General features: G+C 46.0%; 2 protein-coding genes across 2 annotated transcripts; one reads left to right on the top strand and one right to left on the bottom strand.

Moving 5' to 3' along the window:
* The first annotated feature begins 1,174 nt into the window (after positions 1-1,174).
* LOC119101637 (cuticle protein CP14.6) lies at positions 1,175-2,305 on the top strand. Its single transcript, XM_037225041.1, has 3 exons — positions 1,175-1,195; positions 1,548-1,648; positions 1,896-2,305. The coding sequence occupies exons 1-3, from the start codon at positions 1,187-1,189 to the stop codon at positions 2,125-2,127; spliced, it is 342 nt and encodes a 113-aa protein (XP_037080936.1). The 5' UTR covers positions 1,175-1,186; the 3' UTR covers positions 2,128-2,305.
* Positions 2,306-11,816: 9,511 nt separating this feature from the next.
* On the bottom strand, positions 11,817-13,184 carry LOC119101346 (cuticle protein CP14.6-like). The gene is made up of 3 exons (XM_037224663.1): positions 13,163-13,184; positions 12,618-12,718; positions 11,817-12,250 (listed from the first exon to the last, which is right to left on the bottom strand). Exons 1-3 carry the CDS (start codon positions 13,169-13,171, stop codon positions 12,019-12,021), a joined length of 342 nt encoding a protein of 113 aa, XP_037080558.1. The 5' UTR covers positions 13,172-13,184; the 3' UTR covers positions 11,817-12,018.
* Between the last annotated feature and the right edge of the window lie 1,485 nt (positions 13,185-14,669).

Genomic DNA, 14,669 nt, shown 5'->3' with positions numbered 1-14,669 from the left:
GGGATAGATCCAACGTCCTGAGTGTCCGTGCATGCGCGCGCAAGTTTAAGCAGACATTGTAAATAGTGCGTGAGGCGAAAAGGCCCTTTCAAGCCGTCAATTGACATCTGTCAAAATGCAGTTCGAGCAAAAATCCACTTTACGCTCGGTATGGTCCCAGGGAAGATTATTTTGGGCGTACTGCTGGCGGACAGGCTAGCTCGGTCCATACGACATTGATGAAAATGCAGGTGGCAGGCCATCTTATAAAGCCAAGATGAGGAAGATGCGGAGTATGACACCAGTTCTGTGTTTTCATCGATCGGCATGCGGTGTATTGTTTTCTTCTCGGTGGAAAATTGTCAGTCATAGAACCTGCAAGAGGATTGTACGTGACGTACGCGTCATTTACTTGCGACCTTTTGCATGGATTTACAAAAACAATTTGAAACATTTTATGGTGGGCAAAATACATTGCCCCCTGCTCATGTTAGAAAAGAAAGGTGATGTGACCCTTGTAAACAAGAACGAAGGCTGCACAACAAATGACAAATAATGCGCAAAGTTGCAGTGCTATAAAATCGCAATCAATCGAAGTCGCATCACCCGTAAACAAGTCGGAAATGCACTACATCGCATCAAAACGTTTGATCTCGATGTTTGATTTTGATCTCAAAACGTTTGATTTTGATGTTTGATCTCGGGTTAAATTACCCAGCAGGTCTTTTACCTCTTTTTTATTGGAGCATCGACACCCTAACGTCAAAACGGGTCCGCACGAGGTAAGAATGGAAATAATGCTTACTGGTGATAAACCATGCCGTGAAGGCTATCCACAAAACTGCAAGTCAATCAGCCATCGTCAGTGTCATTCTTACGATTCTTTTCGTAATAATCCGTTGAGACAGCCCACGCATTCAGCGGAATAAAGCCAACAAAAACGAAGCTGGCACGCAACACAGGCTGCGGTCGAGTACCCATGCGTTGGACCATCCCAGCGCTTCTCTGCAGCGGATCTATCATCCTGCACGGGACATGCCGATTGTCTGCCGCCTCTCAATCGGCATCTGCACGTCAACGCTCAAGGTTGGGCCGCCGGCCAAATTCACAGAATTCTGGTTGGTCCTGGAGGTGATGGCCTCCCGCCAACTATATAAGCCGACGCATAGCCATTCAGAAGCATCAGTGGACCAACGCAAGCCTACCAATGAAGACCGTGAGTTACCCGGCGAGGGCTGTGACTCGTGCAGAATGAAAAGTGGCGCTTGCAGCGGCGGCAGGTCTAACCGCTTGTACATCAGTGTGTATATCACCGTGCAGAATACCACATGCGTCGTGTATATATATATATATATATATATATATATATATGTGTGTGTGTGTATGCTATATATATATATATATATATGTATATGCATGTGTATATAATAAGATGGAGATGAAATAACAATATCATTATCGAGCCATTTTTTCAAAAGTTGTGCTATTTTGCTTCGTTCATCTTGAATATTGTATAAGCCCAGCTGTGGAGACCAGTGGGCCAAAACGTATATTCTTTTCTGCTATAGATTCTCCTCCTGTGCTTCGTGGCGTTGGCTGTGGCCGACAAGGACGCCAGAATCGTCAACTTCCAGTACGGGATTGAGGAGGATGGTGCCTACGCTGCCGAGTAAGGAACCGCATACGTTTTTGTAAACCGCTGTGACCAACATGGACACATCACAACCTTTCATCGCCTGTGCATTTCTTCGTTGCTTTGCTGCTTATGTTTATGAAGTATGCTATATCACCAGCACGCTTAAAACCACGTGGAACACATTGGTAACTTATCACGTAAATCATTTAAATTCCCTGGAAATGGCGACCATCAAACGCGAAACAGAAGCGAAAACTTTAACTGTTGCCTTGCTTCTCAGATACGAAACTACCAACGGGATCTCGTCCAACGAGGACGGCATCTCGTACCCGGGCAACGAGCCGGAGACTGGCAACTACGTGAGGAGTGGCTCCTACTCGTACGAGTGGGAGGGCGTCACCTACACCGTCACCTGGACGGCCGACGAGAACGGCTTCCACCCGGAGGGTGACCACCTGCCCGACTTCAGCCACACCCGCGAGCACATCGGAGGCGTTTCGGATGTTGAGTAACATGCAGTCAATGACATCAAAATTGTACGAAAAGATTATGGAAAGGGTTGGACTCATTGCAAATGACCGGGCCTTTCCCATTCAGCTGAGCCATGTCCGCCGTAATTTCCGTCCGTCCAGGTTGTTCTTGGTGAGTGTTGTCCGTTGTTACCCTGTTGTCATATCGTGAAAGAATAAAAACAACATGATAAACTCCCGCCTGTCAACTCGGACCAGCAGTCTTCGTAATGCACGCGGGGGCTCCCCCCAAGCGAGGATGCATTCATGACTCCACATTTTACTAAAACAGATGCTGACAAAGGTGGCAAGGAAATGTCACCGGACAGCTTCTGTTCGGAAGATCTACACAGCCGAGTATTCACGAATGCGCTTTTTGACAGCGTGCGGTGATGATAAGTTTACGCAATCAGATGCTAAAGAACGCAGCCTGACAAGAGCTTCCCATGCTGTTTTTCCCGAAACGAGCAAAAACAAACTCGCACCGGTGATGGGCTTTCCAACTCAAGAAAATCCCGGACATCTGAAATGCTGCCATTATTGTCAAACTCTTACGTTACGTACTTGAGCCATACCACGATGAAAGCATTACGAGCGCATGTGCGGCCTTCATATGATAAGAGTGAATGCAGCAACCTGCAGAGTTATTGCAGTACAAAGGCAACAGGCAAGAGGCAAGATACAGGCCATGACAGTGCGTCGTAGCTTGTTACACTTCTTACCCAATGGCGGTTTTAACGGCATTGCGATATTGACCAGCTTATGCAAATTTTCTATCTGATGCTAGGGGTGACCGTGGTCTGAATCTTTCTCTGAATATTTATGAAAAGTACAGCATTGAAAAAAGCTTGAACACCCAGCTCTATTCTCGAGTCACGTTTTTCCTGAGAGCTTAGCTGACGACCGAGAAATAACCTCCGCTCACAGACAACCGGATCAAAATGTCTGTAACCGTCGACCCATCCCGTCGCAACATGCATTCATTTGATAGCCCGTTGATAGTGTCGCATAGAAGCTACATTCTAAATGCGTGGTCGCCGGCAAGCGTTTCCAAAACGGAGGTTCCTCTCGCGGTGTCGTGATGCTCCTCTTGCCGGTGTGGGCGCGGGCCGTCCAAGTTCTTTTTGTAAGTGCGGTTGGCACATGACATCAGCTGGCCGCATGGATTTACGATATGCCGACTGCACTCTCTATGAACCCAGTGAATTACTGGCGGCGAGATCGCTCACGGGGGGTGCGCTTGGACAGACCAGATGAAAATGCCACCACCTGTCACCGCGCATGTCACGTCGAACGCCAGTGCCATGGACGGAGGCTACCCTTTTCAAGCCATAGGATGTAGCTGGTAACGAGGGAGCCGCTCAGGGCTTGGAGGCCCGTCGGATGGAGATGGTAGATAAAGCGCGGGAGCCAAGATGGGGGCTGAGCGTACCGTCTCTAGCTCCCAGAAGTTTGTTTCATCGGATCGGACTGGAAGCATAATTTTGGTAACACGGGTTGGTGGGTGGACTTACCAGGGCTCAGCGAGACCGGCTAGTAATAAATCCGCGCGAAGCTTTAGTATCAACATTTCTGAGAAGGGTGACGATCGTGAGCATGGTTGCTGATGTCTCGTGACTCGTCTGTCCGCCTCGTCTCGTCATCAGATCTTTTAGGACAACATCCGTTGTGCATATCATATATTCACGTGCTATTTTGTTATGGCCAGATCATGGTAGTGGCGTGTATATTTTTACACTCGATGTAGGATATGACGTCGATTAGATAAATGGCTTTTCCTTGTGAGGCAAAGTCTGTCTCAAGGCGGCAACCATAATCATAACCCAGTACACACGAACTACTTTTTACAAGCTGCGTAGCTGAAGCACGTAAAGCCAGAAATAGGCACGGCTAAATTCCGTGACCAATGTGCCTAACTCCAACATATGGCCTGCCTGGCGCCCTATTGTCGGACCGCCCTGGCCGGAACGGAGCAGTCAAGCAATCGCCACTGGTCGGAGCTCATGCAGATGTTCGCCGCGGCAGACGGTAAGTTTAGCGGGTGAGTGACAACAAAATTGCTCCCTGTACATGGTGTGCCTAGCCAGCTGTCCTGGGAGATCGCTCTATTGAATTGATTGCTGAATGGTATAATTGGATTACCGGGAGTGCTAACAAGGCGTCATGTGCCCTTTAATCCTCTCACTCGATTAGGACAGACGTAAATGATTGTTTTCCGTTCACCGCAGCATGGAACACTCCTACCGCCCATTCCAGATGCTACTGCGACGACTCGGGATCGGCGTTTCCAAATGCAACACAAGCACTAGCTCATTGGGGAGCAGCGAGTCATTTCACTAACTTACCAAAGAAGCCACGAAGCCACGGTATATGGGAATAAGCAAAATGCTATTACACGTCACGTGTCCCCTTCGTGCAGCCAACGACAGTTTGACCTGTTCCACGACAGTCGTTTTCCCCAGGTATCCTGGAGCCAGGGACTACGTTAAGCGGAGGGTTTCTCATTTGTATTGGGTATTGCACAGAAATAGCCATCTTGAAGATCATTCGGTGCAGCTTAATGCCCTGCCCTTCTTAAGACCTAATCCACTCTATTTTCTGCGTGGCATCCATGATGCCATAACAAAATCACTCAAATTGAGAGAGCTAGGATCGCTTTCGAGCTAGGGTGGGAGTGAAAAATTTCATCGCAAAAAGACCGTACGGGAGTGTAAAAAAAATTCCACAAAATATGGAACTTATGAGCTCGCGACTGATCCTTCAGCAAACAGATATCTATTTCAAGTTGGCATGGACGTGATACGAAAAACCTGACAAAACTGTTTCGTTTTTTACATCTTAAATAAATGTGAAACATAATACATTTAATAATAATAAATGCATAAATATATAATAATATATAATATATAAATAATACATACATATACAATACATAAATGCCATAAATGTGAAACAGAATACATTTAAGCATAGTAATTCCATGACAGTGTAATGAGCATAAAAATTATTGACACCAATGATTTGATGCATCACTTTGCACTACCCTTCTACAGCACTTTTAACACGAAACAAAGCAAAGGAATTCAATGACAAAATAAGAACAGAAAGTTCAACAAGCATAAAACACCCAAACAAAAAAACCTTGGAGTCCTACACATCAGCCCATCACCAAGTCAAACACAATAGACATACCTCTGGCTTCTGTTAAGGTGGGGTCAGGGAAAACAAACATTTCCCCACTGTTTCTTGCAAAATACCAATGCTTATTTCCATGAAAGCAGCCTAACTATGCCTAACCTAAAGAGGCCTTACTTCATCTCATCCTGTCTAACCTGTTTGTATCACAGCAGCAGTTGTGAGTTACTGATTCTTGCACAATTCCTATTGCCACTTGCCATGCACTTGGCCAGCTTAACCTAACTTAGAGTAGCCCATATGTTGAACATCATCTCAACTCACCTATCTGTTGACAGCAGCATTTGTGATAACAACATGATAAAGCTAGTTTTTGGCTGGTTTCAACTTGCAATTTTTATTTAGTTCATTTGTGTATGCTTGTTGACATCAGACAAAGTTGACAACACACAAACCAAAATACTTTAAGTCACTTTGAACAACTTATTTTGATTGTCATGGTTAACCTATGTCAGAGGCAATAATGGATATGCTCTACAAAACAATCTCGCTTCTCCAAAAGTAACATAACTTTTAGATGGCCATGCCCGTATTGCTGCTTGCCTTTTCAGCTGCAGCAAAGACATCTATTTAGGCTTGTTTATTCATATTTAATGACAAAGTTTGAGATATTGGCTTCACATTTTAAATGGGATGCTCTGACTATTTGTTACATATTAATATTTAACCCGTATCATAATTGCTATGCAGCTTAGAGTATCCCTGTGTTAAAAATATGGTGCATATATGCAGTGCAGTCATGTGCCAGTCAGCAAACCATGACAACTATAGAAAACATCTGGTTAAAGCAGCCATCAGAGACCACTTCAGGAAATTTGGGGCAAATAATCAAGAATATGGAACAAAATAAGCCCATGGCATGCCTTGTGGCGTCATAATTTGTCTTATGACAAAACTCGATGGATTAAAACAGAAAATGACTGACTCTGGTTACCAATAATGTTTTAAAAGCAGGTAAGGTAAGCAATTACCTGGTCCACAGGAGACTTGCTGGCTTCTTCCTGCTTCCCCAAAACAAAAAGCCAGTACCTTTTGCATGGTCTGCTGGCAGACAGAGTCACCCCACTCAACCCCTCAAATATAAATGTCAATCATGCCCACCAACGTACGAGATTAAGATGCGAAGCAAGTAAGAGGTGTGCACGATAAACATCTTCAAAGGGCAGAATTTCGCCATCAAACATTTCTGTATTAGCTGCGTTAGGTTTGTCCCAAAGCTCTGCATGGCAGCATTAGGATAGCCTTGTCAGGTAGCCTGGTGGGTTAGACACTGAAATGCTCAGATTTATCATTATTGAGCGCCGACATAAACCAAGAAAATGGTGTAGCAAGGGTTTAATGGGGTAAAAATGGCGGTAAAAATAAGTTCCGCGCTTCAAATGGTCTCCTTCATTCCCTTTGAATTGTTCACTCGTGGGTGCATATCAAACATGTTTGAGCGGCTGGCGAATTAATCCAATTTATGTATAAAATGTGTACAAGGTTGCAGTTGGAGCATCTTGCAGAAATATTGGTCAATGTTTCAAGCAACCGATGGTACCTCTAAAGGCAATCGAAAAGGAAGAAAGAATAAAGTGGTATCACACTCGCATGATACCAAGAAAAAACAAAAGCAGTTACATAAATATAAAGACTGATACTTTCCGGCAAAATTTGGTTGTCAGCTGATTTCACTTAAAATCTGTTAACATGGGTGCTGAAATGGTGATATTCATCTTGTAACTCTAATTTAGAAGACATTTCTTGAATTTTTCACTCCTGCATTTCGGGAGAGACGTGCAATTTAGTGGTCAAGTTTTCCCGGGAAAAAGAACTACGTAGAGTAAAATTCTCTACCGGGCCTTGCTGGTGTTTGCACCAGGCTCTGCTTTCATGGTATGGTGGTGAGACAACAAAAATAAATAAGTGGGGGATGCGTGAAAACCTTGCATTTGGCACACAGCTGCCGATGGTGATGCATTTTGTAACCAAACCAAACTTAATGCGTGCACGCGGCTGGATTGCCCGGGTTCCTGGGCTTGGAGGTACCTGGCTCCCTTGCTCTGTGCATACATAGACATGATTCAGATGTAGGTCAGGCGGGACATAGTCATAGGTGTCCAGGTTCTGTGGAGCCCCGTTTATGCTTGGTGGTTTCAAGCGAGCTCGGCTTTGGATGACATCTGAAAATCTCAGAAAGGGAAATAAGGGTTTGGCATTTGTGATTAGACGATGTCAGGCAGGAGTGAAAAATTCACATAGGATGTGGGGAAAATAATTGAAAAAATTATCCTCATACGGTGTTACTTTGCACCCAAAATCATCAATTCTAGGACAGTGCTCAAATTCTGCCATTCCATTAGCCATGCGGCGATCAATGCCATGCAAAATAGAATTGTCGAGTCATTCACATCTAACGTTCGTGAGCATTATTTCCGGATAAAACGGCCGTCAATAGGCTTTCAAATCAATGCTGCGCAAGGTGCGATGACATCTTAAACGATGCCGTGTTGAGAAGTATATTTTTTAACAGAGAAGCTCTGTTGTCTAGGCCAGTCTTTTCTGCTCAAAAATGTACCAAAAGGTATAAGTGAGCTTTTTCATAATATCTGATGCTGGCTCTAATGCCTTCAATTGTGAAGCATTTTCTTTAACTGGGTAACTGAACTCGTCGGTGCCCTGGGCGAATCCCTCCAACCGAGAGCCATGCTCCTGGAATCCACCGTAATTATTCATGTCTTATTCTCCGCCGAGTCCACCACAGGTCAGGATCGCGAGAGGCTGGGATCGTGGCACATCCAGAAAGTACGGTGGTGAACTACGAGTAAGTTGGATGATTGCCAGCCGTTTTTATCGCTTACCTGTCTAGTTCGATCTGAGATACTGCGAGACGTCTTTATCGTAGATATGCCTCGCTTCGGCTTGTTTGTATGGTGGCGACACCGTTGAAACGCCTAATTCGTGTGCGTGTGTTTGTGCATGCTCTGTGCCTCGTGTGCCCTTGCCCACGTTTATTAGCGCGTGTTTTTGTGTTGTTGCGCGTGATAGGTATGTGGGTGCTGTTGGGTATGCGTGAATGAAACGGAGCGATTATGTATGGAAGTATGTATGCATGCATGTATGCACATATGCATGTTCGTATGCATGCGTGCATCCATGTATACGGGCTCATGTGTACGTATACATATATGCATCCATGCATGTATTCCTGCATTAATGTACATATATATGTGCACATGTGCCTGGCTTTCTGCGTACTTTTGTCTCTTCGTTTGGCGTGCGTGCGTGCGTGCTACGTGGACAAAGTAGTAATTACATAGCTGTGATCATGCCATGTACCCCGAAGACGCGTTCGCCAGGCCTTGTTCGTGGAGAGTGACACTTTCACGTGTTTTCACAGTAAGAGCGAAGCTGAAGTGCAAGCTCAAAAACACACGTCACACATGCCACCGACATCCGGAAGTCAGGCCCGATACGCGGCCGGCGAAGCGGTTCACTTTGTCCAGACGACTGCAACTGGCGAAGGCTGGCCTGCCCAACTATGACACCGTGCCCACCGAGGACGGCGCGCAGACGGCAACGGTAAGAGACGGTACGGAGACGGTAACGGAGACGGGAACGGTAGCGGAGACGGCAAGAAGATGGCGCGGAGATGATTCCATCTACAAATTCAAAGATCAAACGGACCCAAGCGCTGAAGAGTACGTTGCCTGAAGGACCAGACGTTCGAAGGAGAAGGTGCCTGCTCATGAAATACAGGGACCCCTTGGCTGACATGAAGAAACAGTTTCCGTGGCTAGTCGTCGAATGTGAGGTTAGTACATTGATTGCCATATGTTACGGAACGTTATGGTCTGGCTGCGCTACTGAAAACGCTCGGCATCTCGATATCGTACAAAGTGGGACATTGCTAGTTTGGGACAAATGCAGAATGACTTGGTGTTTTCAGTTCCAGTTTGTGTAACTTCGTTGGCGAATTCTTTTCAAGTCATGTCTATTCCGTGCTTTTCGCGTGCAGTGGTCAATCTGGATGCGGTGGAGCCTGTGCCCGGTATCAATATTTTGAACGTTAGTCATTTGTAACCAAATCCCTTTATAGGCGTAGGAAAACACTTAGGATGATCTTGCCATGATTAACGTAATTAACAGACGTCTGTCAGCTGTAGGTACCTCAGGTACCATTCGACAGTATGTAGATGATGCCAAAAGCAAGCTTATGCAGTCCGACACCTTCGGCTATGGACAATTAAACCTTGCACTGAAAAAATACGCTGAAAGTCCAGCCTTTTTAGAATCTAATAGCTTGAGGGCAGGTGCTGCGGCATACGCACGCCAATTGACCAGTAACCCCCTAAAAAACCGACTATGTGTCCTGCTACAAGTTTTTAAATTTTAAATGAGGACGTTGAAGAATTCGACTTTATTTCTTTGTTTTGCAATTGTCAGAAAATTGTGAAGACTGCCGTCTCCTTAAAAGGATATCAGTCACAAACAGACTGTTTCACGACTACCTAATTTTTATAACCTCATCAATGGCGGCTTAGGTGACAACTCTGTTCGATTACTGGGGAGCCTTGGGGTCAGAACTATTAAGACCCGTTAGCAAATTGTAGTCAATACTTCCGCCGCCACCGTGCACTTGACTTGATGTCTGCACCTGTTCTGGCTCTTAAGGTGTAAATCCGATATGTGAACACCCTGAAAACTACGAAACCCCGGTTTGTGCATGAGATCTGGTGACCTTTTACACACACACTTCCGTTTCTGTTGATGCAGTTGTCTGTTTTCTCTTCCGTCCTAGCATTGTGGTACAGCGGTATTGTGGTATCGCGGTCAATCTTGTTGCTACGTCTGGTCACGAGAATCTGGACGCTGATGTGATTTAAATTGTCCAGCATTTGCTGTGCTTAAAAACGGTGTTCTACATTGATATGGGCTTTGAAATGAAACATCCATCTTAAAGATCACTCAAGGCAGCTCACAGCAATGCCCTTCTTAGATCCAAACCCTCCTAGTTTCTGAGCTACACGCCAGGGAAGATGTGCAAACCATTTCGGATTGATTGTTTCAAGGTCACCCAGGCATCCATGACACCTTAATACCGTTATTCAATTCCTACGTTTCCATCGGTCATGCGGCGTTCAAAGCCCAGAAAGAGATAATGATTGGGCCGTTTACATCTGGTGTTCATGAGCACGTAGCGGCCGCTAATGGACCCTCAATCAATGTTGTGCAAAATACCATGACTTAATCAGACACTGACGTATTGAGGGGCATCTTAATCAAAGAGGGGCATTGCGTTGCTAGCTCTGAGACCTAAAACCGCCACATTTTTTGCACTTTTCACTTGCTGCGAGATCAGAAGCGTCCGATTGGATGGGCAATACCACTTTTCTTGAAAGTCCTCTGAATAGCTCACAACTTCAATTTAAATTAGCCCCTTATGCTGGAAAAATCTTAACGGACTCCTCGCTAAGTGCTAGGAAAGTAATTCATTTCAGTTGCATTGCTTTTTCCAACGCATGTTATCCCAAAGTTTTTCCGTCATATCTGATACTTGGTTTCATATTTTCAAATGCGAAACATTCCCTTTAAGCCCGCAGGCCCGCTGAGTGTTGGTTAAAAGGATTAAATAAATGGAACCTCTAAACGGTAACAGCTGACAATGGTTCGCAGACAATTCTGCCGTCGCTAGACAACGGCGTTTGTCATGACAACGTTTGTCATGGCGACGGCGGTCGCGACAACTGCAGCTTTGTACTCGGGTCCGAATAATCGGGACATGAAGTCCAAATACGATGTCTGTTAATGTCCATGTGATCAGCTAGTTAAAAATGGGCGTCAAAAGGTGGCCCCTAAAAGGAGTTCTCCAGTAACAAGGTGGTTTATTTTTGCATCCACTGACAGTCATGGCCCATGCCTACAGGTGCACAAAATTTGGCGCGCCGTTGGAAAGTTATTTTGGAGAAACCTACTCGGGTATAATGTCCCCTCCAAACCGAACACGCGTTAACTATGTCAGTTGTTCCGGAGATCTCGAGGCGAGAAGCCAGTTATATTTATCTACCTTTGCTCTCTTGACTTAATTGTGTTGCCAAACATTACGCTACTGACATCCATAGCCTGATGCAATGATAACAGCGCAATGCAATTGAAAAGCAAGCGTTGATCACAATATGATGATGACCTGATGTCTCTGAGATATAAATAAAATGCATGGAAAGCAACTGAAGGGTAGGGGAGATATTTTGAGGTATGGTGCCAAGGCAGAGCGCAGCTAAGTTACCCCAAGTTAAGCAGCCCGCTTTTTGCAGCGATCTTCACGGTTTAGAAGTTAACACCAACTACTTCATGTCTGGCGAGTAAATTGCAATCAGGAAAGTGCAATTCAGGAGGCTCTTGCGTCCAAATTCACAATTTGATCCCTGGCTCCTTGGATTTTTAGGTGCACTGAGGCTGAAAATTCGTCAGGACTTATGACAGACGCCACGAAATCGATTTGCGACGCACGCGATCAAGACGGAATAAGGTACGATGGATGTAGTTGGCGACGTATTTATTATGTTCACATTATAACAATGGACTGACAACAGACATTAAATGATGGGAACGACAAACATACATGTAACGAAAGACATTCTTTGATGAAAATGATCGAGGCATATTCGCCTACGCCACCGCAATACTTCCCGAACGTTTCAAGACTGATAACCGGGTGTTTTACTGCCCCTCTGAAATGTCGCCGATGTGCTCGCGGGTGTGGCTGAAGTCGGGCAGATGTTCACCCTCCGGGTGGAATCCGTTCTCGTCGGCCGTCCAGGTGACGGTGTAGGTGACGCCCTCCCACTCGTACGAGTAGGAGCCAGTCCTCACGTAGTTGCCAGTCTCCGGCTCGTTGCCCGGGTACGAGATGCCGTCCTCGTTGGCGTTGATGCCGTTGGTGGTCTGGAACCTGGAATGCCAGCGCTCGATTATCGTTGATTACTCGGGCTAGAATTTAGCAGACATATCGCTCCGGCAGTCTGTGCAATAACAATGAAGGCATCCAAGGGCTTACATTATACTGACAATGAATTGCACAATGGATGGTAACGGTAGTATTTTTGCGATGACAAAGAACCTTGACGATTAACGCAATCATTATCGCGTGGTAGAGCAACATTCGACTCATTTGTAACATGACTACGCATGTCTTAACACTGTTTGTACGTGTTACTGCATGTTCTGGCACTGCGTAGTACGAATGACATGCTATGCTATGCATTCATGCTTCGTTACCCTGAACTACACTGCGGCATGGAACATGAAAGAGCACTTACTTGGAGTCGTAGGAACCGTCTTCCGCAATTTCAAACTGGTAATTTACTATTTTCGCGTCTTCGTTGGCCAAAGCCAGAGCCACGAAGCACAGGAGCACGATCTGGGGACAAACACGCAGAGAAATATGCGGATGAGAAAACCTGGTAAATATACGCCACAGCTGAGCGACTTCCAGTCCAGTGACAGGCGACTTCTGTCAACACTGAGCCTAACGGCATCTCTGCCTGCACAGTGCACACCGTACATCACAGCCCAAATATGCGTTCTGAGGTCTATCTGGCTGAATTTTGTTGCCATCACACCGAAGGAGGTCAGGTTTTCTCATTAACGCAATGCCATTATCCGAAACACAACTGATCCTTTAAATGCAGAGCTGCAGAAGAGCCACACGGTGCATATCCATGAAAACCCACGAACTTATTTCGTTCTCAGCGTATACACACGACGTCTCCATCACCCCTCGGGACTCCTCACGAAACGTTCACAGACGCCTTCTCCTGCAAAGCAACGCCTTGTGTCCGTGGTCTGAGCACGTAGCACCTACGGTCTTCATGGTGACGTTCTTGGTGATGCACTGATACCGATGTGCCAGCAGGGGCCGGCTTATATACGCCCCGACCTGTGTCACCTTGCAGTCAAACCAGATCTCGGCCAACCAGGCGCCCGTCAGGGGGGGCGGATCTCATGTCTTGTAAATCAATCGCAGTCGGGGCGACAAGTGTTTTCATCATTCTGGAGCGCGGTCGCGTTCCGCGGCTGCACGTCAAGGATGACACCAAATCGCATTCATGGTGCCGCTGTGCTGAAGTGATCGCCCAGAGGAGTGTGTGAAGGCCTCGCAGGAAGGCCCCACAGGGAAGGCATCACAGTGAACATGCACATTGCCACCTGACGGAACGCCAGGAAACGGAAAAGACGGGATTGAGGCTCACGATAGCTGGGCTTACATAAGGTGGCGGGTGATAGATTTACCGCATCTAGCGAAAATCTGACAGCTTTTGCCATTAATGCCTCAACCACCATGAAAACCGTCCCCCCGTAAAGAAACCTGCACAGGGTTGGCCAACCGCATTTCTGTGTGTGTGTGTGTGTGTGTGTGTGGTGTGTGTGTGTGTGTGTGTGGGTGTGTGGTGTGTGTGTGTGTGTGTGTGTGTGTGTGTGTGTGTGTGTGGTGTGTGTGTGTGTGTGTGTGTGTGTGTGTGTTGTGTGTGTGTGTGTGTGTGTGCGTGTGTGTGTGTGTGTGTGTGTGTGTGTGTGTGTGTGCTCTTGTGTCCGTGAAAACAGAGGACCAAATCCGGTTACACACCCAACAACCCGTCACTGCCGAGGTCCGGTATTCACTACCGAGGTCCAAATGCCGGACCTCGGTTTTCAGAGGCCTTAAATGAGATATTTAGTCTTGTTTGAACATGTTTATTCGATTTTCAGCTGGTCCTCGAAAAAACGTAATTACACGCATTTTTACTTCCGGTTGTGTAAAGTGTGTTATCTTGGACGAACTGCGCGCATGTGTAAGTTTTTCAGGTGGCAAGGTCACGTGGAAGAGAATAGAGATGAATAAGGAAATGCGAAATCGCGCTGCTCCATGATATGGTCTCATCACTTGTAAGTTGTTTGCGTTTGGTATAAGCATATAATCACATTGAATCACGTTGAAACTGGTGATGAAAGATATTAATGTAAATTGTGTTAAGTCACATGGGATACATATCTCTATCGCCGCCATTGCGCGTTCTTGAAACGAGCGCGACGGTGACATTGCGGTGTGCGGCCTCTCGGACGAGAAGACCGGGCTTACGTTGGATGCAAGTTATTGTCGTCCGGCAAGGTTTTAAAAAGTGAGTAGTAAATATTCGAAAGGGATTGGTGAACCCTGTTTACCGACAACTGTAGCTAATGGAGGACTGATCTGCCTTGGTTGATTAGAGAATGGTGTGCTGATAAGGATAGTTGCTGAAGTGGCAAACATTGTGTTAGCTTTTGAAGGTGGTTGAAGAGATTGACTTCAGCAATATTATGCAATTGTCTGGGTAGGTTTATCACGCTAGACC

The sequence above is a fragment of the Pollicipes pollicipes genome, unplaced genomic scaffold (assembly GCF_011947565.3).
Source record: "Pollicipes pollicipes isolate AB1234 unplaced genomic scaffold, Ppol_2.1 Scaffold_4881;HRSCAF=5763_pilon_pilon_pilon, whole genome shotgun sequence".
Lineage (NCBI taxonomy): Eukaryota > Metazoa > Arthropoda > Thecostraca > Pollicipedomorpha > Pollicipedidae > Pollicipes > Pollicipes pollicipes.
The sequence above is the reverse complement of the archived record's forward strand: the minus strand, read 5'-3'. Positions and strand labels throughout refer to the sequence as shown.

Bases quoted from the DNA above. Each gene is read 5' to 3' on its own strand.
- LOC119101637 (XM_037225041.1), top strand. The intron at 1,649-1,895 runs GTAAGGAACCGC...CTTGCTTCTCAG, and splicing joins GATGGTGCCTACGCTGCCGA to ATACGAAACTACCAACGGGA.
- LOC119101346 (XM_037224663.1), bottom strand. The intron at 12,251-12,617 runs GTAAGTGCTCTT...CTGGCATTCCAG, and splicing joins GACGGTTCCTACGACTCCAA to GTTCCAGACCACCAACGGCA.